Genomic DNA, 23,905 nt, shown 5'->3' with positions numbered 1-23,905 from the left:
GGCGGCTCGACAGCATCTCAGAAATCAGAAACACACACACAAAAAATCAAGAGATGCCAGGTAAAAAACCTATTTTACTCATAAATAACCGAGAATTTTTATTTCCAAAGTCATATATGAAATTTGTTGCATTCCAAACATATTAAACAACCAGTGTACGATATAAATTCCTTGCAGTTTTATCATTGGAAAATTATGTAAATGTTGAAGCGATACTGCTCCCTCCCCCCACACACTTACATCTTCGTCTAATCAGATCGATGAACGAACAAAAAATAAGTCCGAAAGTAAATATCAAAGATGCAATAAATGATCTGTGTTTTCATATGTGATAAATAATATGTATGTAAATAATATTTTCGTCAGAATAATATTTTAGGAAGTTACCCACATACCGTTTTTCCTATTCGAAGAGTAATCTCTAACGAAAAGAAGACTGAATATTCATCAAACCAGATATCTCTTTCTGTCGAGGCAGCAAGAATTGAAACCGAAGCTCAGAAACGGCCAATGATTAAAAAAGAAAATGAGAGAGCAAACTTCGGGATTTTTTTTTTTTTTTTTTTTTTTTTTTTTTTTAAGGATTAGTTGACCGAGCTCTAAGCCGAGTCTGCATTTTTCCAGCTGTAGGGCCTCTAGATTCAAACGAAGTAACGGTTGCTTTTGGCCTTTAAATCAATTAGTTGTGCGCGCAAGCCACTTTCATGAGTTGCACGACGGATAGTGCCGAATCGCATTTCTCCAGTTTGTCGCTTCATTATCTGTCTTATTTTTACATTTTAATTACTTCCTTTCCTTTTTTGTTTGATCATCGAACTTTCATAGTGAAAGAAATAAACAAAATTAACCGAACTCTCAGTGGGAAAGTAAGCAAATTCAATATAAAAAATGAAAAAGTAACCTTTCAAAATACTTTCAGGGAGGGCTTCAACTCTAAAGCTGTAATAGGCGAATCACCACCCTTCCTCATTTTATACCATTGACATGGGGGAAAGGTGTCACAAGTATGTGGATGAGATGTCTTATAAATAACAAGGTCATCGTTTCCCTTACGAGTAGAGACCATAGAAATGATCGGATCGTGTTTGTGATGGTTGTTAGGACTTCACTCTCAGTTTCAGCTTATGCTGTTGCGAAAACGGTCAGTCGGACTATTCAGGATGTCAGGTTGCTAACACACAAATGAAATTACGAAGAGTGAGCAGCTTTTCGCATACGACCTTGAGTGCAAAAGGTGGAGATACCAGTATTCAAAAAGACAGTCCCAAAACGAAAGGCTCGCTATGATAATTTTTATTGCTTCTTAGGCGATTCTCCGTTGCTTTTATTTGCGTCCGCGTTTTCGAGGATTTTTCATTTTCGGTTCTGGTTTGCACTTCTTATTAACACATTTTAAATCAGACTACTGCCGGCGTCCTGGCTTAGGGGTAGCGCGTCTTCCCCGTGACCTGGGTGTCCCGGGTTTGAGTCCTTGTTCGGGCATGGTTGTTCTCTCCCCTGCATTCTATCAATGAGGTATGTGAAAGAGCTCCCCTGTAAAAAGGGGTTGTGCAAGCGAGTATGTGTGTGTCATCTTCATACGAGCTAGAAGTCAGACTTCTGCCCTCGGGTGCTCAGGGGTCTTTACTTTCAGAAGCTATTGCACCCCTCTTTCCGTTGTAAAGCTGACACGACATCATCAAATCAGATCACTGATCAGTCCCCAAAAAATGTTAAGAGATACATTTTTTACCTATCTCAATAGTATTGGTGCTGTTTCATGGCAAAAAGATTGCAACTATTTTTTTGCCATGAAAGACTATAAATATAATAGATATTAGTTTGTGAAATTCGTTCTTATCTTGTTTGATAATAAATTTTCACTTTTTGTGGTTTTTAATATATTTAATGAAGCTAATTGCAGCTGATTGTTGTAATTAACAATATAGCTCATTCACTTATATCTGTTATATTATTTTCTCATATATCATGTCTTAATAATATATTTCATCTTATGTCAATATTTTGTTTTTTGCAGCTATGCGATTTTATATTTATCTATGTAGCTTGAAAAAATATATAAAACTATTGGAATATTACTTATAAATAACAAAAATACTTATATAAATAAAAAAAAAACCACAATTAGAATAATGAGTTAATTATATATTTTTTAAAACTTAAGGATTATTTTCCAAATCAAAATATTATTATCAACTATTCTTTTATATATATTTTTTTGCTTAGTATAAATGCACTTGGCAAATCGCATAGTTCAGTCAGTATGTTTTGCTTTTTTTTTTTTTTTTGCAATTAGTACATCTTTTTCTAATAGATTTTTTTTTTTTTTTGGTGGACGTGTCAAAAATGGTTCTTTTAGTAAATATATGAAGTATACAAAATACTTTTATACTATCGTTCACAGAATAATCTATCATGCTTTAAAAATATCTTTTCTTCATTAAATGGTTAAAAAAATGAAACTATTATGCACTAAATATTCAGTTATAAAAGGTTCAGGAAATAAACTACCATGTTTGAAAAAGTTAAATGGATTCTTTCAAATCTTAAACTATATAACACCAGCAATGACGTCGATTCGGTCGAAAATGATTTGGTTCATTTTCGAGAAGCAAATATTTCGATGGCCATTTTCTGACTAGCGTGAAAATGCCCATCATCCATTTCGGTGTATAAAAATAGGAATTAGACGGGCAAATCTAGAGATTGTACTAGCTCTCCTCGGTAATTTCCCCAGTGTTGGACGATTGGAAAAATTTCGACAATTTTCGTCGTCATCTTCATAGCTCCGGCACTCTGAAATATAACTAAACAAAATGCTCAATCATAGTTCAACTTCACTGTTATTACTGTAGCTATACTTGTATTCTTAATTTACCTCATCGAGCTTTTAGTTTGAACAAATTCTTCGTTCTGCAGATTATTTACCGATATGAAGTGACGAGAAATTTAATTTTCGTTTTCAAATATAAAAATATGTTATACTGAATGTAAACCCGATTGATGCAAGAATAAAGTTTCGAGTCTACTGTTAAAATATATAATCAGGGTTTTTATCCATTGAAATAGTAATTGCTGATAACTGAATACCAAAATTAAAGCAATGCATTTTTTAATACTTATTATAGTACACTATTACTATTAAAACAATTAAAATTACTATTAAAAACAGTATCATTTTATAAAACTAAATACATTAAAGTAAACTATCTACACTGGGAAAAAATTGATTGAATTTTAATCGTTATCTTTCAATCAAACTTTTTTTGACAGGATTCAGAATTATATCTTCTACAAGGACTGTTAGAATTATATGGACTACAAGAATGTTCTACAAAGAGAATTTCAGTGCCATATTTCTAATTGAAAGCCCCATTCACAGACACTTCTATTTTATTATTCAATAATTTTTTACAATGTAATAAAATAATAGATAATTTTATTAAAAAATGTTAGCTGCAGTTAAAAACATCTGCAGTAAGCTGGAGATATTTTTTAAGCATACAGTACATTTTTTTAAAGAAAATTAACACACACATAAGCAGCAATTATCTCCTTGTTGGTAACCGTTTGCATCCCCTCCCCCCGCCCATCGGCAGTTTCATCGGAATAAGTCTTCACTGCTTCAGAACGGTTCGGAGAGCTGGGTGTTAACGAATATAATAACATCTTAAGGTCAATAATAGAAACAACCAAGTAACTATTTAAGTCGGCAGAATGACTCATTTGGTAAAATAATCAAAAGGATAACAATACAACGTCGCATTTTGCCGATAATTTTTGGTCGGTCGATTAAGAAATCAATGCGATGGATTTCGAAAATGTTAAGTCAGTAGTTTAATATATATCACATTCAAATGCGGTTCATTTAGTATATAATTTGCACTACTTTTGGCAGAATAACCGACATTTTATTCACAATGTGACAGGCGAATAAAATGTCAGATTTTTGCTCACTGTTCTTTGTCTTTCGGCTAGAATCTTCAGGAATTACGAAAATTTGTTTTTATTTTTTTCCACTCTTTTGTTCATCTGTCGGTGGAACTGAAGAATTTGTATTATATATGAATAGGACAATACGGTTGTTTCCAGTTATTCTGAATTCATTAAATAGTTCCGAAAAGAACCGTCATTTTATTCATCCAGTTGTTAATTCCTCGGCAATGAATTTAAAAGTTTAAAAAAAAAAATCTATTATGCTTATTTAATTATGATAATTTCGTTAACTAAAATCTGGTTAACGGCTAAAGTAAATTTCATAAAACACAGGCAACTATCGTTAACACTTTTGCAATATGCTTGCTAAAATTTTAAGAAAGTTACTTTGTTGTCGTCAAAATATGTGAATTCATTATAAATAATTGGAGTAAGTAAATTATGTAAATGTAAATTAGATTAATTTAACAGTAAAATATCTTTTGCAATCTTATTTAATTAATCTGCGATTATTTCACTAATAAAATATTATCGGTTGCAACTGACGATAAAAAAAATAAGTCTATGTGATTGATAGCTTCGTAGCTAAAAACTAAAATAGTTTTTCCAAGTATGCAAAAATTGTTTAATAAATTATTATCTAAATTACCGTTAAAGTGCAGAAATCAGTTAATATGCAGATTAGCTAACTAATCTGTATATTAATGAGGGTGATCCGTTAAAATGCAAAAAATCGTTTTATTTCTCAAGTTACCTAGGTAATCTGCGAATTACCTAAATAATCTGGACATTACCTACTAGGCACTCTTTAAAATGAAAATAAAATGTTTGCTAGAAAATAGCAACCTTTCTGTACGCTTGAATTAAATGTTTATTTATTTTCTGATATCTAAAGAATCAAATTAATACAATCGAACAATCAACACATAAGTTGACAGAATCAATCATCAATCAATTGAAAAACTATAATACAAAGAATCAAACGGTTTAATGTAATATTACAACTAAGGAAATGAATTTGTGAAACGTATGATAAAATTATGCGTACTTATTAGTACAATCTAAAGTCTGGTGACACTTTGAATTGCATAGCAATTGGTTTTTGCGACAAATACACTTATTTGTGGTACATTTAGATTTTCAGTCATATTTTTTGAAACCCTGCTCTGTACCAAAGGGTTGTTTTATTGCGGTTTGACCTACAGATATTTCTACAGCAGGATATCTTCTTTTGTTAAAAATCTCTCTTTGCAAACACTGAATTCAGATCTCGCCTACATCTGTTTTAAAATAACCGTTTCAAAGTACCCATGTACCAATTTTTGAACTTTAACGATACGGAAGCCGATAATGCGCACATTACCTTGTTAAAATGCAGAAAACTTTTGATTCCGCACTTTCACGGAGAAAATCAGTTAATCTGCACATTAATGGCGCTCTAGCTTTAACGGTAACATCTAAATGTTTTAGATTCTACATTCAATATTATTGTGGATGCATTCCCTGATTGCATAGCTTTCTTTTTCTTTCAATTACTCTTCACGACAAAAACTGTAGAATTGTAAGAGTTTTTACATTTTGGATAAAGGTGTCTTAGTAAAAGTCGATTAAAATAATTACTCATAGTATATTTATATATATATCACATTGAGAAAAACCAATGCATGCAATTCGGGGAGGGGGGAAATCCTCATATTTTGGAGACTATTTAGCTTGTAACAGATCTGAGGGAAAAAAGTATTTAACGATAAGAAAACAAGCCTTAAAATAAAAACGGGTGAATTCAAATTCAAGATATAACTGTTTTTAAATACAATTCATTGAATTAAAATCTAAATATACACATATAAATTGCATGGGAAATCTAAAGTTTAAGTAGTTCATTTTTCATACCTAATTAAGCATTACATAAAAAAATAAGTTTGTATGTATATATATATATATATATATATATATTTTAAAAAATATTTTCTTCAGCCTTCTTAAAAAACAGTAACATCTTTTCTGCATTTTATATTGTTGGCGTTCGAACAATAGTTAATTTTTGTACGTATACTCGAGCTTATTGACTTCAAATTTAAAACAAATCTGAATTTCAGCTCATCGTTGCAATCCTTATTTAAAAATTCACTCAGGTAGGTGACAAGCTAAAAATTCGATTTTTGGCGAACATCGAATATTTTTTTAATAAATTATTCTGGATTTTGTCTTTTATAGAACCGTTTGAATTTTGTTTCCACATTCGTTTTACATAACCTTCATTATAAGAGCAAACATTCGTTCATTTAGCATGGCATGTAATCCAGAAAAATTGAATGCATTTTTTTTTTTTTTTTTTTTTGTGAAAAATACCTTGATACCGATTACACTAAATGACATACGAATGTGAAGCAAAATTAGAACAACAAAATAGCGTAGCCCGGTCTTAGAAGTGGAAGTTACGGATAGAAGGAATCATTGGAAATTGGAAAGGGTTTATAAAAATAAATATACAATTTATTTTTTCAGGGTTTTTTTTTTTTTTTCTTTTTTTCCTCGCGTTGACAGTGTCAATTCTTTTCATACAAATATATACCGTAGAAACATTATCCACTTTCAAAAAAATTAACTAAACAAGAAAACTTTGCGAATTTTTAGATTTAGTTATTTCATTTTATTAACTATTATTTTGCATATGCTATTATTACCCAATAATATGCATTTATAAATCAATCTAGTCCTGGTCAATAAATTCATTGTTGTTGTAATTGAAATATAAGTATTAAAAAAAAAAGAACGAGAAGAATTTTGTTAAATTCGAACCAAATTCAAAGTAGTTAAAAACTTATTCCACATCAAAGTTCGATTAAATATTTTCATGATCATATTACAACAAAGCAAGGTGATTTAATGATATAACCTGTGCTTCGATCTTTGTACTGTTATCCAGAATGAAATATAGTCATATTTTTTATATAATTAGATCTTAGAGGAAAAAAATCTGAGCAGTCTCAAAGAATAGACTCAAATATGAGCAATTTTTTGATGGCCAATAAAAGAAAAATTTTAACATTGTGAAAAAAATTAGGGCCAATATCTGATTAAAAAAGAAAACTAAGACAGTGAAGTATTTCACTGAGCTGATTAATACTTAATTGGCTATAATTAAATATGAAATTAATAATGAGTTATTCTGAAGCAAATTAAAGAAATTACGCTTGCCTCCCTGTCGGATTTCTTCGGCCCTCAAGTCGATAAATCTGTCGCTGCCTCTGAATACACAGGAGCTTTCTTTAAAAATAGAGATAAATTCAATAATAACATACTGAGGGAAGTAAATGCTTTAAGAGCAAAATACCTTTTTCTTTTTTACCTCTAAGATACTGCAGCTTCATCACCGCCATTTTTCAATCTTTTAAAATAAATCTTTCGGCATAAAAAAACAGCATTTTTGAATTTTTTTTCTTTTATTCAAAATGCGAGATTTTTTTATCAAATAAAAAAAGTACCATATATCAACACATTTTTTGATTACTTAAAAATCTAAATTTAAAATTTGCCCTTTAAAAAAACTGTAGTTACTAAATTATAAAGTATTTCATCTTTAACTTTATGAAATAAATAGAAAACAATATGTTTGATGGTTGGAATTGTACTTTGAATTTTGCCTGAAAAGGCATTTTTCAGAGCAATTTTTACTTATTTTTAATCAAAGTCTAACCAAGTGTTATTTTCATACATATACCAATCGTGTTTTGGATGTACGAATATAATGAAATAATTTATAGAATCTTTTTCAATATTAAAAGCAAAATTCTTGTAATGAGTTCAAATATTTTATCCAATCAAAAGTGATTCATGTAGTTAAGCAAATGTTATAATTACTAGACGGTAATTAAATGTAACAACAGCAAGATGATACTTGTATCAGAGTACGTACTGATTAAAAAATTAAGCCTTTTTTAAGCACCTTAATAATAATAATAATAAAAAATCTTTATACATGCACGCAAATGTAAATCTGCGTATTTTCCAAGCATAAGATGTTTTATGTTTTAGAATAATGCACAGTTTTTATTAATTTTTTTTAAAAAAATCAATTTTAAATGTATATTTTTTAAATTTTAATTTTCATTTCTGTATTTGCACAGCGTCTTTTACTGCAACATAAATTATGACTTTTTGGTTTTGACAAAAATAAAAATGAAAAAACTATCATTACCAAATAATAATAATTTTTATGAGATTAATAATAATAAAAATCTGTTATTTTTTCAACCATTCTTAAATTAATAAAATACCAGCTGATTTGGATGGTTGTATCATTTCTGAAAATGACGGCATTGATGTAGAACAGGTTTGGGCAGACTTTCCCAGTGTACGGGTTACTTCTAAGTTTTTCATGGTGTGGTGAGCTGAAAAAAAAGGTCTACAATATTTATTATAACTTACTAGTAAATACGAAATATGTACTTACATACATATCTACAAAAATAATAATACACCACAAATATAATAATATCAAATGATATATTTAATATCAAACATTTCAAAATACATTAGAAAATAAATCATTTTCATCTAAAGTTACTTTGCTGAGTTATAGTTAGTAGAAGACTTAATATGCACACACTCCGCCAATCTTGAATACCTCGATATATAGATACTAACTGCTAATCTTGAAATGGATTCTAAGTGGTTGTCTGTAAGGCGGGAACGATATGTTGTTTTAATTATATTCTCCGTTGAAAATGCAGATTCGCACAGGTAAATAGAGTCAAAGAACGATGTTAATTGTTATGCAACTTTTTTTTTTTAATTAAGATATTTTACTTCATCCATTAGATTCCAAAAGTTATTCTTAGATTCTGAACTATGTGCTTTTAAAATTATGTGATTTTAAAAGAGAAAACCTTCGTTCACCTCCGGAGATAAAGCGAATATATAATTTATATTTTCAGTTATTTCTTCCACGTTAACATTGCCAAATGGGTAACACATGAAAATAACAATTGGTTCTAATCTAGTAAATTCTTGAAAATGTCCCTCGAATTCGGAGTGAAGTTTTATTATTTCATCATAATATTTCTCCTTGTTTAATGTGTCTCAGTTTTTAAACAACTTGCCAGAAATATTTTTGAATTTTTTCGTTGGTGTTCCATAAATATGTTTCTATTAGTATGCGGGTCTAAGTAAAGGAGGTCATTCCAAAATATCTTGGTGGTCCACCGGTCGATCGCGATCGTCTTAATGCCCACTCCTTATGTAGAAGCATAGCATGACCAAACATTTTGTATTAAATTATTATATACGCAACAACAAATAAGATTCGACATGGCTGGAATAGAAAGAGTAAATTTCCTCTTGTGCTAACTCACCATATGCAGCAATCTAAAACAATTTATTTACAGCCTTATAAAGCTAAGAGCTGCTGGATGGCAACCATTATAAGATTGGAAAAACTGCCACAAAATAGAAGATAAAACAATGTCATGTTATAATTAAATTTTTTCAATCAAATTTTCTTAATAGAATAGAATTGAACGTTTCACATTTCGAAAATTTAACAAAAACCTGCTTTCTAACCTACATAAAAAAAAATAAATTTCATATTTTAGTTTTTAAAAAATTACGGAAAAACGATTGGATATTTTATGAAGAAATGAAAATGATTTAACAATTCCTAATTTTCATAAATAATGGAACCAAATCCCCGAAGTTAAAAAAGATGCCAGCTATGTAGTTAGGGGAAGAAAAAAAAAGCTAGGCGATATATTTTTGAAGAATACTTTTTGAAGCCAGCACAAGACAATATATCTCATTGCCACAAAATTTAGCCTACTCATCAAGTGAAGAAAAGTATCTTATTCAATTAACTGATTAAAAATTTTTACGTTTAAATTAAAGCAAAGAAATGCTTTTTTCTTTTCTTTTTATCATGATAATAGCGGTGAAATCACGTGACTCAACAATATGACGAAGCAGTGATATTGCTTTAAATTTAAGTTCAATAAGAATAATTCTTGCAAATTATGTCCAAAACTAACTTTTCAAAAATTACTAAAACTAAAGAAGAAATGCATTCATTCAAACAAAAATTGATATAAAGTTACTTTTTTAATCTTTGAGGCGGTATAAAAATAATTTTTGTATATGCTTTGATGTTAATAGCAGAAAATATTTATTTTTTATTAATAAATTACTATTAATATTTTTTTAAAAAAATTTCTAATTAAAAATCGGTTCTTAGCGGATATTTAATACCCAAGAAGCAACTTTCTGCCAAATTTCATGTTCTTCACTTCAATGATTTATACAGCGTACTGCTCTGTCAATCAGAACAAACCTTTAGCTAAACCTGTACAGAGAGACTTCATCGGAAAACAAAAATTCTATAAGGGTTACACTCAAAACAAAAATCTTTAAAAATAATAGAATTAGAATATTAAAAAATAAAAAGTTTCAAAAACTTTAGTTTACGTACCATTACTTAATATTTTTCAAAACATTTTAAGTACCAGATTCAACAGAATTTTTTAACAAATAAAAACTAAAACTCGGCGAGATAGGTCCAAAAATAATAATTTTTTAAAGAATGAGAACATTTAAAAAACGTACCCCGCGAAAGAAATCGCCAGCATTGAAAGCTTAATGGCTCCAAGTTAAAATTGAATTGCACTGGATTTTACCACCACACTGGAGATTACTACCACAATGAATTACAATAGAGTAAAGTAAAATCTTTTTAACAGATCGTTCACGGGATTGCTCCAAAACGACGTATTAATGAAAATGATGATCGAAAAAGCTTCCTATAAGCGTTTGTAGAGCACTGTCTCCCATGTTAAGTATATGTATCTCTTTGGTGTCTCAAATTCATCTTGCTTTATTCTTATTTTCCGTGATCGGACCAAATTGCGTATATTTCCTAAAGAGCAATTTAAAGTTTAAACGCTTATATTTATCAGGCATGACTAAAATAAATTCTCCGTTAATGTTAACAGTGAATTTATTTTAGAACGTGGCAAATAAAACGTTAAAAATTGAAATTTGAATGTTTTTCGAGTCGCAACATATACGACACAATACATATTTCGTATTGCTCTTTTGGGATAACCATTCCAGTATTTAAACAAAGGCGATGAAAGTGTTGAAGAAAGAGAGAATGGGGGGGGGGGCATTAATCGTTATCTTAATTATGAGTTGGCAATAGCGGATTTGTTTCACCCTGGATTACTTCCCATTTGTTGGTTTTCTCCGAAAAACAAACTCTTAAGACTATGTTTTCGATTCATCGTATTTTACACCTAAAAAAAAAAAAATCTCTATACTTTACGGGGAAATTAAGCATTTTATAAGCAGTCTTTTTCGAAATTAAGCACTTTTAAAACACATAAAAATGGTTTTCAAATTTAAGCACTTTTCATAATGTTACATACCATGTTGCACTGAATCTCTATATAGCAAGAAAGCATTCCGATTTTTAGTTCAAAAACCTTTAACTTTCACTTTTAAGTTCTGAAAGAATCCTGCAATAACCTTCACAGCCCTATAGTATTTAATAATTTCAATAAATCACATTTGGTAATACTGGATCATTTCATTAACTGACTACTCTGACCGTCCGCAGGCACACAGATAAAACTGAATGACTAGACCACCGCGACAGCACCACTGGCGGTAACTGTGGTTGAGTTCTAAGGGCCATCACAGGCCACGGCACAACTCTTCCCTAGGGAAGTACATCCCGTCATCGATGGGAGGTAGGTAATGCTGGGTCAAGGAAAAGTTTTCTTATATTTCACCAGCAGACAAAAAAAATTTTCATATATCTGTGCTGCTTCTTGTTATATTGGTTTGAAAAATAGCAAATGATTGAAGATTGAAATATGTCTTTTTTGTTTTATGTTCCTTCAATATACTTGGAAATTATTTCACCAAACTAACATTCCCTTGGTTAAAATTTTTTTAAAAAATTGATTTTCTTTTATAGTTTTATTTTTCAAAGAATGTAAAGAAACGCCTATTTGTTTATATATAATAAAAGCTGAAATAAATTGTATGAACAGCATTTCCTTATTTCTAAATAATATAAATTACATCTTGTGTTTCTTCTGCTGTTTCTAAAAATAAAACTACAACTTAATGATAATTGATGAACTTAATTACAGTGCTCTATATATTCTTATGAAGATTTTAATGGATAATATCTATGAAATGCAATTTATTTCCTCCAGCATGTAGTTAGTTCTCCCCTGATCTGATTGACACTGAATAAAGATTTTTTTTTTTTTTTCAAAACACATAAGGATATATTTATATGGAATGAACTAATATCAAAATAAGCTAAGTTTTAAAAAGTTGTTTACTAAATGATATAATAAACATTTATCATCAATTTCTAAAATGTTGATGTAATACAGATTAGACAAACTAATTATAAAAGAAATATACTATAACTGCTGCTGAAAAAGTAATCTTAAATGCATTAAAGAAAATGATATAAAATAAAATAGAAATCGATACTTCTAAACTATAAATTCAGAACTAATGAGGCAAAAAAAAAAAAAAAAAATCACATCAAATTATTCCAATTGGAAAATGCTTTTCTTAAAATAATCAAAAAATTGGCTTTATGGTCCACAGAAAGAAAAAAAATTCTAGCTATTATGAGCAAATATTCCAGATGTGCAGAACTGCCAGAATTTCGATTAACACTCGTCATTTGAAAATTGTCAAACATCAATTGACTTAGTGAATATGATTCTCGTTAAAGGTTAGCAAATTCTGAAACAGAATTTTATAACTTCATTTCAAAAACCAAAGTTTGTTTTCAGCTTTCAAAATATAATAGGTCTTCAGAATATACACACAGCTTAGCCTTAAAAAATATGGTTAAAATTCATCATATGTCTATATATATTACTGAAATCATTAATTTATTACATCATATATGTTCCAGTTGATCTTGAATAACTTTTTTCTGGAATATTATATAACTAGAACTGATCAACTTTTTATCAAGTATCTCTTTTGCTTAAGTTAGAATTATTAATAAGTAAAAACAAGGGGGAAAGTTTACAATTACAAACAAAATGATTTAAAAAATTAACAATCTTTAAAAATAATAATAAAATGTATACATAGTATGTATTCTAAATCACAATACTTTGTTTTTATTTTAAGAAATTATCAAAATCGCAGAGACCTAAGGAAAAGCAGCCCCCAAATTAGGAGACAGAAATGGTGAAAGTTGAGAGAAACAATAAGATGGGGATCCTACTACCATCCATTATTCAAGGGCCTTCAAAGTCTTTAGTTCTGGCTATGTTAAGCTACAATTTTTTAATCTTTCAAAAATTAAATGTTTTGGAATCGGGCTGTGACCCATGAGTAATTTACATTTAGATAAGGCATAAGAAAACTGAAACATGTTTCTAATAAATTATGCATCAATGAAAAGGGGGAAAAAATTCTAGAAATTTAATAGTAACTATGTAGGTGTAGAAACAAATATACAAGGGCTTTTCATTTCAGTGTGTCAATAGAAAAAAGATACATCTAGCTATTTTCCCATGTGATGTTGAAAAATACGATATTATATATATAAAAGCAATAATTTTAATTATGAACAGGAAGTTTCACTACAATTGTGAAGAATTAGTTTAAATTTATAGACTTTATATAATAGTACAAGGGACAAAAAATGCTTGATAAAATACAAAATTACTAGTAAAATTTTAGAAGTCATGTATTTGCATTTTGAACAGTTTTATTTCATATAATTTTGCTTACGAGAGTACTTTCAATGAGCCTATCCTCTAAACCATTGAATAAAAAAAAATTTAATACTCTATTTAACAAAAATTACCAAAATTTTTCATATATTATGTAAAAATATTCTTGGATGAGGCTTCTTCTTTCATATTTAAGGATAGGAAGGTTTTTACTTATCATGACCCAAATTTAGATAAATTACTACAATTTTTACTTTAATTAAATAGGCCATGAGTTTACAAAAACATTTAATTGAAGCAGCTCTCATTTATTTACTATAATACAAATGAAACAGAGATGATAGCAACTACATTTCAAAATTCTGAAAATTAGCATGTAATAAAAATTCTATAGAATTTCACATAATCCAGAATGTTAATGTGGTGCATATACATGTTAAAACATCATCAGTGTGAGAAATAGAACAATTTTGAATATATATATATATATATATATATATATATATATATAAATTAACAAGTACTTCACTGATGAGCAAAATTTTTAATAATTTCGTGATGTTCAAACAATTTCACTTAGCAAAGAAGTGCAATTTTGAAAATAATTATTCGCTACATCATATCAAAATATTACTCATTATTTTATTTTCCGCTTATCTTTGAAATAATTGCTAAACTTATTTTTCTTTTTGATAATGCAAGCAGTTCTACAAATTGCTGTGTTTGTATTTTTCTTAACTAATAAATGAAAGTTTAGATTGATCAAGCCAATGGTAGGCATAAGTTTTGTGATAAATACTTGGTACAGGAAGACTTTTTCAGTAAGAGCAACCCAGATTTTTAATTAAAATAAAACATGGAAGAATAATGCGATGCTAAACAAATACCTTATAATTCTCAAAACAATTTAAGAGCCATGATTTTTGAAATAGGATTATGAGTTAATTCAAGAGGTAACTCTAAATTTATGAATAAAATGCTCATTTCAAGCAGAATTAAAATATAAGAACCATATAATTAAACAAACGTCAAAGTAAGATATTAACTTAATTACTCCTCAAGCAAACCCACACCCAAATCTTTGTTTGAAATTAGGCATAGCTTTAATTACGTGACAAAGCTATTTTGATGCAAGATTCCATTTACATTATTCTAATAATGAATGCATGCAAAACAGAAACGTGACTATAAAATAGGATTATAAGTTAACTGATAATATAAAAAGATAATACAGTAGAATAGAATAATTCAGCACGTGGTTATGACAACTGTGGTATCATATAAAAATTAATAATAAAACTGTAAGAACTTTCTACTATGACATATACAAATTATAATATTAATTTTTCCCCATTAGACTTAGATATAAGTTTTTAATTAAAATACCTCATAGTACTCTTACGAATAAATTTCACAACATAAATCGTTTTGGTTCCAGACAATCATTTTGGCGATATTTGGCACAGGAAAGAAATGAAATGTACAGTTAAAGGAGCATTCCGATAGACTAACTATTGCGAGCAATAAAGACCGCGCCTAACTTAAGCAGATCACGTGGTTGAGATGGGACATTGGTATGTAGTTGTCGCATTTGAAAAACTATTTGCAATTATTCCAACAACATCATCTTAGTTCGTTAAGACAACAATAGATACCCAACTATTGCGCATAATAGTTGTTCTCGTAAATACGCCCCTTAAAGGAACATGAAACTACATTATTCCCAAATTTGGCGAACTTCAGCGAAAGATATAGCAACCTTTGTGTTGCCACCTAAGAAACGAACCCTTACTTCCGCGCGTCACCGCCAACTCCGTACTTAAAATTTGCACAGTTCCATTGAGTTCACATTTGCACCGTGCCCAGAGGAGGAGCGCTATTCGTGAAGAGAGGATCTAGGTAGATGTACGCGTTCCCAGACCAATCGGATTCATGTAGTAGGTTTTTCTCTTTATTTTAGCGCATTTGTTCCAATTACTTAATTATTTCGTTTATCAAAACTGCTTATGCATTAATGAGCTTACTGTAGTTAAAATTGCTTCGAACTTTTAATTTAATAATCATCCTTGCAGTTGCGTTGCCACGGCAGCCATTGTTGCTATGTACTCCTGAACGTAACACGTCATATCTACGTAAGCAAGTAAATAGAAGCACGTGAGGTGTGCCAATTTTGAATTTTGCTCCTTCAGTTATAATCCTTTAGTGAAATTTTTAATTTTTTTTTATTTATTTTCGTCATTTATATGGTATTTGTTTAAAAGAGCATTTATCTACTAGCTGTTAAAGTTTCTGTGTGTTTTGAAATTTTCTAAATAATCTTTGAGAATTCACGTACTGTTAATTATCAGCAATTGAATCTAGAAATGAGTTCTCTGAAGATGATTTTAACTGGTACTTTTTTCTTCTTAGCTTTTGCTGGAATTTTTTGTATAAATGAAGTTAGCTTCAATTTATTATCTACAAAGAAGCAGGAGAGTGTCTTGAAAATACTTTAAAATATTATATTTTCTGATTCATTACTATCGTGATCTTTTCTTATACATCTGAATGAATTGTTACTAATCAGTGAAAGTTAAATTTTTGTTTTTGTATGCATCTAAAATATTGTAGTTGTAAGCTGCGATGCCTTCAAGTCCAATTCATAAATTTCCATTGTCTGATGATTCTGCAAATAATAGTTTAGAATGTACTGCAAATATTTCTGATAATTGTGAGGAAAAAGGAAGTGCAAATGACATGAAGAGATTTACAAAATACAGGCTTAGTCAAGGCCATGCTTTACTTCGGAAGCAAGTTCAGAGACCAATAATTCTACATGCTACAAAAGGTTTTGGAGGAAGAAGAAGATATACATTTTCTGGTCAACAAGATAATAAACTTTTATATAAAAAACGCCGTCGATTCACCAGCATTGCTCTGCCGACTAAATTTCTCCTGGGAGGAAACAGAAATGATCCATTAAATTTGAGTAGTCTGCAAGATGAAAAAATAAATCAACAGTTAAATGCATTTTCACCTGCATCATCACCAATGCCTTTGCCAGATTGGCGGACTCAAGTGCAAGTTGTTATTCCTCAAAATATTTATGACCCTCTAAATTTAAATACTGGAGAGGATATAGAATTTAATTTGCTATCCTCTAAACCTCGAAGGCGACGAAGGCATCGGAAAGGTAAAAAAGACGATGAAAACGTAGAAGATGCAAATCAAATATCGCCTTCTGAAGAAGTGCCTCCATCTGATATATTGACCCTCTGCCATGTTTCTGTGGATGATCCCAATGGCAAAGATAAAATTTCTTCAAAAGTAGAATTTTCTGATGATCAAAACAAAATAGTTTCACCTGTTGTACCTCAAGGGTCTCCAGTTAAGACATTTAAAAAATCTGTCTCTCGAAGTATTTCGAGAGAAGCAGAAGAAAAACCATCTAAGTTGAACCAACTTGTGAAATATAGAAGTCCAAGATCAAGGGATCGTCAAAATGATACTATAAAGTTTAGAGTTAATGCTGCTAAATTTTGTTATGGCAATCATGTTGCAAATATTGCAAACTGGAATTTTGGAGATGACTTTGGTACTGATCCAAGATTACGGTTTTTTAACCAGGACATGTTTAGAGAGGCAGATGTTTTAGACATTGGTTGTAACACTGGCCAAATTGCATTACACATTGCAAAGCATTGGCATCCAAGGAAAGTTGTTGGCATTGATATTGATAAAAAATTAATAAATAAGGCTCAACGTAAAGTGCGTTTATATTTGAGTGAACATATTGCACAAGAAGAGGACTTTCCTGACTCCATGGCTGTGATGTATGGGCCTTTGTCTAAGCTAGTAATTTCCAAATCTAAAGCAGAGATGGACTTTCCAAATAATGTTACCTTTTTTGAGGTAAGTTAATTTAAAGTTTTAATTGTGCAATGATTTAATATATATTTTCTTTGTCTTATTTTGTGAAATGCATAAAATTGATATGAATATTGGAACTCGTTATCTTTTTAAGAAAGAACTTAGATTATTGTCAGTAGTTTTAATATACTGCTAATCTTTATTTTGAAGAGGGGGAAAATGAATTGCATATTTAAGATAAAGGGATGATTTGTTGACAGAGTGATCAAATGCAGATTTAATGTGAATATTTTTAATAGATATTTAATGCACTCTTATTCTGTATTATAAGATATATATTTGTAAATTAAATTTTGATCATTCAAACTTAGGAAATGAATTCGTAAAAGAAAATGATGAAATAAAAACATCTTCTTGATAATAGCATTTTTTAAATTTTTATTATGTAAAAGATTAAGCATAGAAATAAATGCATACTAGATTATATTATGAAAGGCTGTTAATTTAAATGCTTAAAAAATCATATCCGTTAGACAGATTATTAATGAGATGACCAATAATACTTGGTTGAATGAAGTACCTGATACTTTAATTTCTGTCATTAAGTACACGAATGTGTCATTTTTCAAATAAAAATGTGTGTGTTCATGAAATATTTTTTAAAATCCTAATGATTAGCTATAACTTATTTTTTTTTTTTAAATACTTCAGTCTCCTACTATTCTATATAGCTTTTTATTTATCAAAATATAAAATTGGTATATTATAATATGTGTATTAAATGATGTTTAAATGAAAGCAAGTCTGATGTCAAAAAAATTAGAATCTAAATTGATAACAGTCAACATTGTGTTTAAAAATTTAATTGATCTTGTGAATGACGAAAAAAACTAGACTACATATTGGGTTCGAGTTTGTGTTGCTTTTTTCTTTGTTCATTTGGTTCTGGCTAAAAAGAAATATTCAGTTTTGAAATGTTATATATTGATAATTCTTCAAACATTACTTTAAAGCAATTTTTAGTAATAATTAATGCTTAATTCCAAGTTAACATCTTGCGATATTGTTTTGCATCAAACCATGTAGCAATTTAGGTTAAGATTCTACTGCAATCATTTGATCTATAAGGGTACATATGATCAATTACTTAAACTAAATGTTGTTTGAAAATTTAAAGGTTGTGTTGTACAATATTATTTAAAAATAACTGCTCAATAGAGTGAAAAATGGCATGCATTATCAAAATATATAAGGATATCATAAAATATGAAACATTATTAAATATTTATTCTGTAATCAAATCAAAATTGCCTTGAATAAATGCATTTGCACCAATAAAATTTATTGATGGAGGATAAAGCTGTATTGCAGGTAAAATCTTCTCCTGGTAAGTTTGACCTAAGTGATAGCTATATGAAATCTAAATTAACCATTTTGTTACAGTTTTTGTCTCCCTTTAAAATCGCCCCCCCCCTTCTCTCTCTGTGTGTATACAATACAAAAATTGGTGCCAATTTCATTTTTTAGTTTTGCAGTTGATCCACAAAAGCTAATACAAATTGAGGAAGTCAAGGGATTTGGATGTAATAAAATACTATTGCAATAATATTGGGGTTTATGCTTGGTGTGTGTGCAAGAAAAGGTAAATGCCTTTCTCCCCCCCCCTCTAATTTATTTAACCTGTGGTGGACTGGATTTGAAGATAGTGGATACCAGGTGGGGTGGGGACATTCTTGCAGAAATTGAAAAATTAATATAATTTGTTCCCAATTTAAAAAGATATAGTATTAATTATCATATAAAAATATTGTACATATATACGGAAGTAAGGATATCAAATATAAATGCAAATTTTATGATTGAATGAATTTTTTTACTAAGTGTATAAAGTATTGACTTTGCATTATCATCTTAAGATTTTTTTTAAGCTTAAAATGCAAACTATCTACCAACGTCAATATTTCTAAAGAAGACTTCTAATTGCCCAATTAACAGCTCAAAAGTGCAGAGACACTGCTCATTGCTTTAAAACTTCACTTTTAATATTAACTATTTTTTTAAAAATCATCTAATATTTTTTGGTTGAAAAGCGATGAATATTATTCCCCCGAGTTCTCTGACTTCTCCCCTGCAACTGGACGTTTTTAATTTTGTAAATGACCTGTTGCAGTGCACTTGAGTGACTGATAGGATGCAGACGACTTTATAAAATTCCCAAAAGTTGTCATATGCTTTATCATGAAGCCTGCTTGGTATTAACTTCTTTAATACACATGCTGTGCGAGTGCTACAACTTTTGCAGTTATTGCCAATAGGATCCATTCTCGTCAGTTTTCAGTGGTGCCAGTTTAGTTTCATACCGTTTTGTTTTTAATCGTGGCAATTCTATAAAAAATTTTCTATGCTTAATTTGGAACAATGTTTCGTAATAAAAATCGAATCAATTTTATTGTCCCAGTTCCTTCAGAATGGTTATTATGTTACTCTTCTGTTAAAAACGTGAGTTCAGGATTTAATTCTTACTGTTAAAAAATTCTCTTGTGTGAATAAAATGCAATTCATCATTGTCTCACCAATGTTTAGTCCAATTTTTCTTTCTTTGTTCATTCAAATAAAAAATCTTTTTAGATAGTTAATATTATGATAGTTTTAGTTTTTAGTCGTGCTTTTCATTTGTGATTCCCCTTTTTTTAAATAATCTTTCTAGATTATATTTTTCTTTTATTTGTTATTTAGCGATTTTTGATATCCGGCTAGTTGGCCGAGATTGATAATTGCATAAAATATTTAATTAAAAATTTTAGTAGCTTCATTTAATGATTTCCTCAACAAATTATTTTTAAATTTCAAGTTTTACATTATTCTGTAAATCGTGCTATGTATCTCCTTAAATTTCTCCATCTTACCTAAAATGTGAGCTTTAATTTGATACAAAAATGATTAAACTGTAACTAATGCAAAAACTTTCTTGCGCAAGCTATTTAAAAACAGGTGAACCGTAAAAATTTCTAATTATTACTTAAAGTTAAACTCAATTGTAAGTATATTAAAATTTCAGTTTTTTTAAAAATTTATTTAAAACGAAATCTGCTCACCATGGTAAAACGTATTTTCATACCTCCATGATCTCCAATGGAAGAAAAACCCTGAATGAAATATTTGTAGCAACAAAGGAAACAATTAGTTTCTTTATAAAAATGAAATATATTATTGTAAAGTAAGCTTTAAAATGTTTGTCTGTTTTTAATTAGTTTTCAAAAATAACTGTACAGCAAATAAATTGGTATAATTGAATGGGTAATCATTTGAATTTCAAAATGGCATGTAATTCTCTTGTTTTATAAGAATTCTGCAATTATGGGAGAATAACGTTAAAAATTTTGATTCGTGATTAAGATAAAATATTATAAGGTTCATATTTCCATTTTCCAAAGTATATTTGTGCCAAATTTGGTAGCTCTAGGTCTAACGCATCCTTTTCCTGGACCGCCTCCTTTACAAAGAAAAAATATAGTCGTACGCCCCCTGTCCCATAATTGTTTATATCAAATATTGTTGTCTCTGAACCCGCTGCTGACTTCTTGGTAGATCTCCGCGCCCAATGAGGAAAGTACCGCCTCCTTTCTGAATCTATAGTCTAACGATATGTCCGGAAGAGCGACCACACACCTTTTATTAATAATGGAGATTTTAACTTTTTTTTTATAAGTTTAATATTAAGCTTGTAGTCTAAATTATATATGGTTATATTAAATTAAATACTAAATCCAGTATTAAAAGGTTGTAGTAATTAATATAAAATAGCTAAGTAAGTTGTATAATTGCAATTTAAATTCGTTTGATGTATATCCAAAAGAAAAATAATCGTCATTAAATATTATAATTTTTACATTATTTTATTCTGTAAAAAATTTAATACCAATACATTTTCTATTTATCTATTGTGTGTATGTAACCAACTCATTTCTTGTTTTGTAGCAATTAATTCTTTGAACTTAAGAAAAATTAAGCTGATGAATTAAAAATTGTTTGACTCAATTAATGCAAATAAGGTTTGCGAATCGAATGATTGCGAAGGCTGCAAGTGTTTAATATAGCAAAAAAAAAAAAAAAAAAAAAAGTGAAAAACACAAATTTTTAACTCCTCTTAAAAAAAAAAAAAAACCCACAAGATATGCATTTTATTCTGCTCATTAAAAAAAAAAAAAAATTTTCCTCCAATTGTTTGCTTCGAAAGAATCTCCAGAAATGCGTCTAAGGTTGAGGCCTCTTTGCCTTTTCGATAACACTGTAAAAATTATCAAATAAATGTCCCCAAACTCATAAATGTAAGAAAAGGCGTGTTGGTTCTTTTTCTCAAATTTTGTTTTGGTAATCAAATTAACCTCGTTCGGATTTTAGGGGTCCAAAGAAGACTTTACTAACTTGCCCTTCAACTTTGACAGTAAAATAATGCAGTTCTTTAAAAAAAAAAGAGAGAGAGAGAGAATAAATGTGCATCGTGTAGTCATCACTCGAAAGGACCACACACTTCAAAGAGGGGTTGCATCCCTTCTGTTTCGCCGCAGGACATTGGCAGTTGTGAAAATCCAAGAGGTCATGGCAGCCAGGCCTTGCACAGAACAGGTTGTGTGTTTGTACCAAAAATTTCTTGCTGTTTGGAATTTCCTTTTCCTTTATAAATTAAGTGTTCTCTGCTAGAGCTGATCTTCCCTGTTTCACACACGCCATCTTGGGAGCCTATATTGTCTTACGTTTAAAGGGCGATTTGCCTTTGGGCCAGTTGGCAACCAAGCCGCTACCGAATTTGACTAACAAGAGGAGAGTAGTCTTCCTTCCCTTACCGATTCATTTTCAAGATTTATGCGGACAAGGCTTAGGATTTCAACAGAGGTGATTTAAAGGCTATTCTGATAATTATTGCAAAACGCTTTTTTTTTTAAAATGATCATAACATCACTCTCCCTCTTTCAAAACAAACAAGAAACTTGCCCTGATTAAACGAAAAATTTACTTCATTTTTTAAACTTTTCTTTATATGCTTTAATTTGAATTTAAAGAAAGATAATGTGATTAAATTATCTTCTTGTAATTTCTGTAGGGGCGAAGGTTTTTTTTTTTTTTTTTTTTTTTTTTTTTGTGGAAGTTATAAATTTTTGTAGAAATTCATTATTTAATTTTGTAAAAATTAAGTAATATATTAGAAGCAGCTCATTGAGACAGAAATTTAAATTCATTTTACTGAATTTTTGCCCTGCAGGTGTTATGCCTTCGATTAGAATGACTTGAAATTAAGGGAGGAAAAAATAGTTGTACACGTATGTGACTGAGCTAAATCTCTTCCTTCGAATGTTCAAATTCTGTAATGTATCCTTTTTAGTAAACTGTTGTTGCTTGGTTAAATTTATGTATATTTCAAATTTCTGTTTATCTTGAACTTCAATGAGGATACAAATACATAATGTTTTGGGCGAGAAGAGACTGTATTCCCATCCCACCCCCCTCTACGGGGACCTGGCACTAACCCAGTGCACTCGGCCTTGAATCTACCCTTGCTTAAAAATAGTTTTCATCGATTAAAATGGTATGCTATTTGAATTAAGACGCCAGATTAACAAGTTTTAAATAAAACTCCTAACACTTTTTAAACAGTTTTGCAGTTTTGTTTACTTGCCAATTTTATTGAGCTAAATTTTTCTATCGGGACTTTTGGAATAAAATTAATGTTTTTGAGAAGTTAAAATGCACTCTTAATGAAATTAAATATTCACGTAAATGTAAGATTTTTTGATTGGATTGAAAAATAGATTTTAAATTCTCGGTTCATTCTCGATCTTCTTTGAATCGGCGTATGTTCCAGTGTTAAAATTGCATATTTTATAGAGATATGCATGTTTGAGTTGATTTCTATGTCTCTCATTTTGATTTTCTTTTCCAAAAATCCTGTGCAATATATTATAACCGTAACTTGTTTATTGTATTTTTTAAGATGAGTATTTCCTAAAACTAAGTATTTACAGTGCTTTCTACACCATTTTTAGGAATATTCAGATTATTCTATAGCAGCTGTGCATTTATTTTGGAAACAGCATATACTTTCAATTGTTTAGTTAATGTCGAGTCTAGTTTAAACAGCGAGTGACTTAGAAAGCTCCTAAAGTTCCTATACACTAAATCGAACATTTATCTTCTCCCAACAAAAGGTTTTTGGCAGTTCATTATATTTATAACTTACTTTACTACTAGTGAAAATTGCATAAATATTTTGTTCGGATAAAATTTAATATCAGGGGAGTCTTAATAAAAGTACAGAATGATTTTGATTTAAAATAGGTTTCGCATTAAATTTGTAGAGGTTTTCAAATGGTGAAGTTCAGATGCCGTGGAAATTAAGATTGTTATTA

The 23,905-nt window shown here is 29.6% G+C and overlaps 1 protein-coding gene and 1 long non-coding RNA gene across 3 annotated transcripts in view; one reads left to right on the top strand and one right to left on the bottom strand.

Annotated features, from left to right (window-relative positions):
* Positions 1-8,133: 8,133 nt before the first annotated feature.
* LOC129960211 (uncharacterized) lies at positions 8,134-15,253 on the bottom strand. Its single transcript, XR_008783560.1, has 2 exons — positions 15,039-15,253; positions 8,134-8,330 (listed from the first exon to the last, which is right to left on the bottom strand). It is a non-coding gene; the product is annotated as an uncharacterized LOC129960211 (long non-coding RNA).
* An 81-nt stretch (positions 15,254-15,334) lies between these two features.
* The window catches only part of LOC129960210 (7SK snRNA methylphosphate capping enzyme bin3-like), an 83,186-nt gene continuing 74,615 nt past the window's right edge, over positions 15,335-23,905 (top strand). Inside the window, exons 1-2 of one of the 2 annotated variants that reach the window (XM_056073445.1) lie at positions 15,335-15,589; positions 16,062-17,543. In XM_056073445.1, coding sequence (XP_055929420.1) covers positions 16,275-17,543 — 1,269 coding nt within the window. In that variant the 5' untranslated portion in view covers positions 15,335-15,589; positions 16,062-16,274. Of the gene's footprint in view, positions 17,544-23,905 lie in introns of both variants that reach the window. The other variant, XM_056073446.1, reaches the window with a different exon arrangement.

This window comes from Argiope bruennichi, chromosome X2 (genome assembly GCF_947563725.1).
Source record: "Argiope bruennichi chromosome X2, qqArgBrue1.1, whole genome shotgun sequence".
In the NCBI taxonomy this organism is placed as follows: domain Eukaryota; kingdom Metazoa; phylum Arthropoda; class Arachnida; order Araneae; family Araneidae; genus Argiope; species Argiope bruennichi.
The sequence above is the reverse complement of the archived record's forward strand: the minus strand, read 5'-3'. Positions and strand labels throughout refer to the sequence as shown.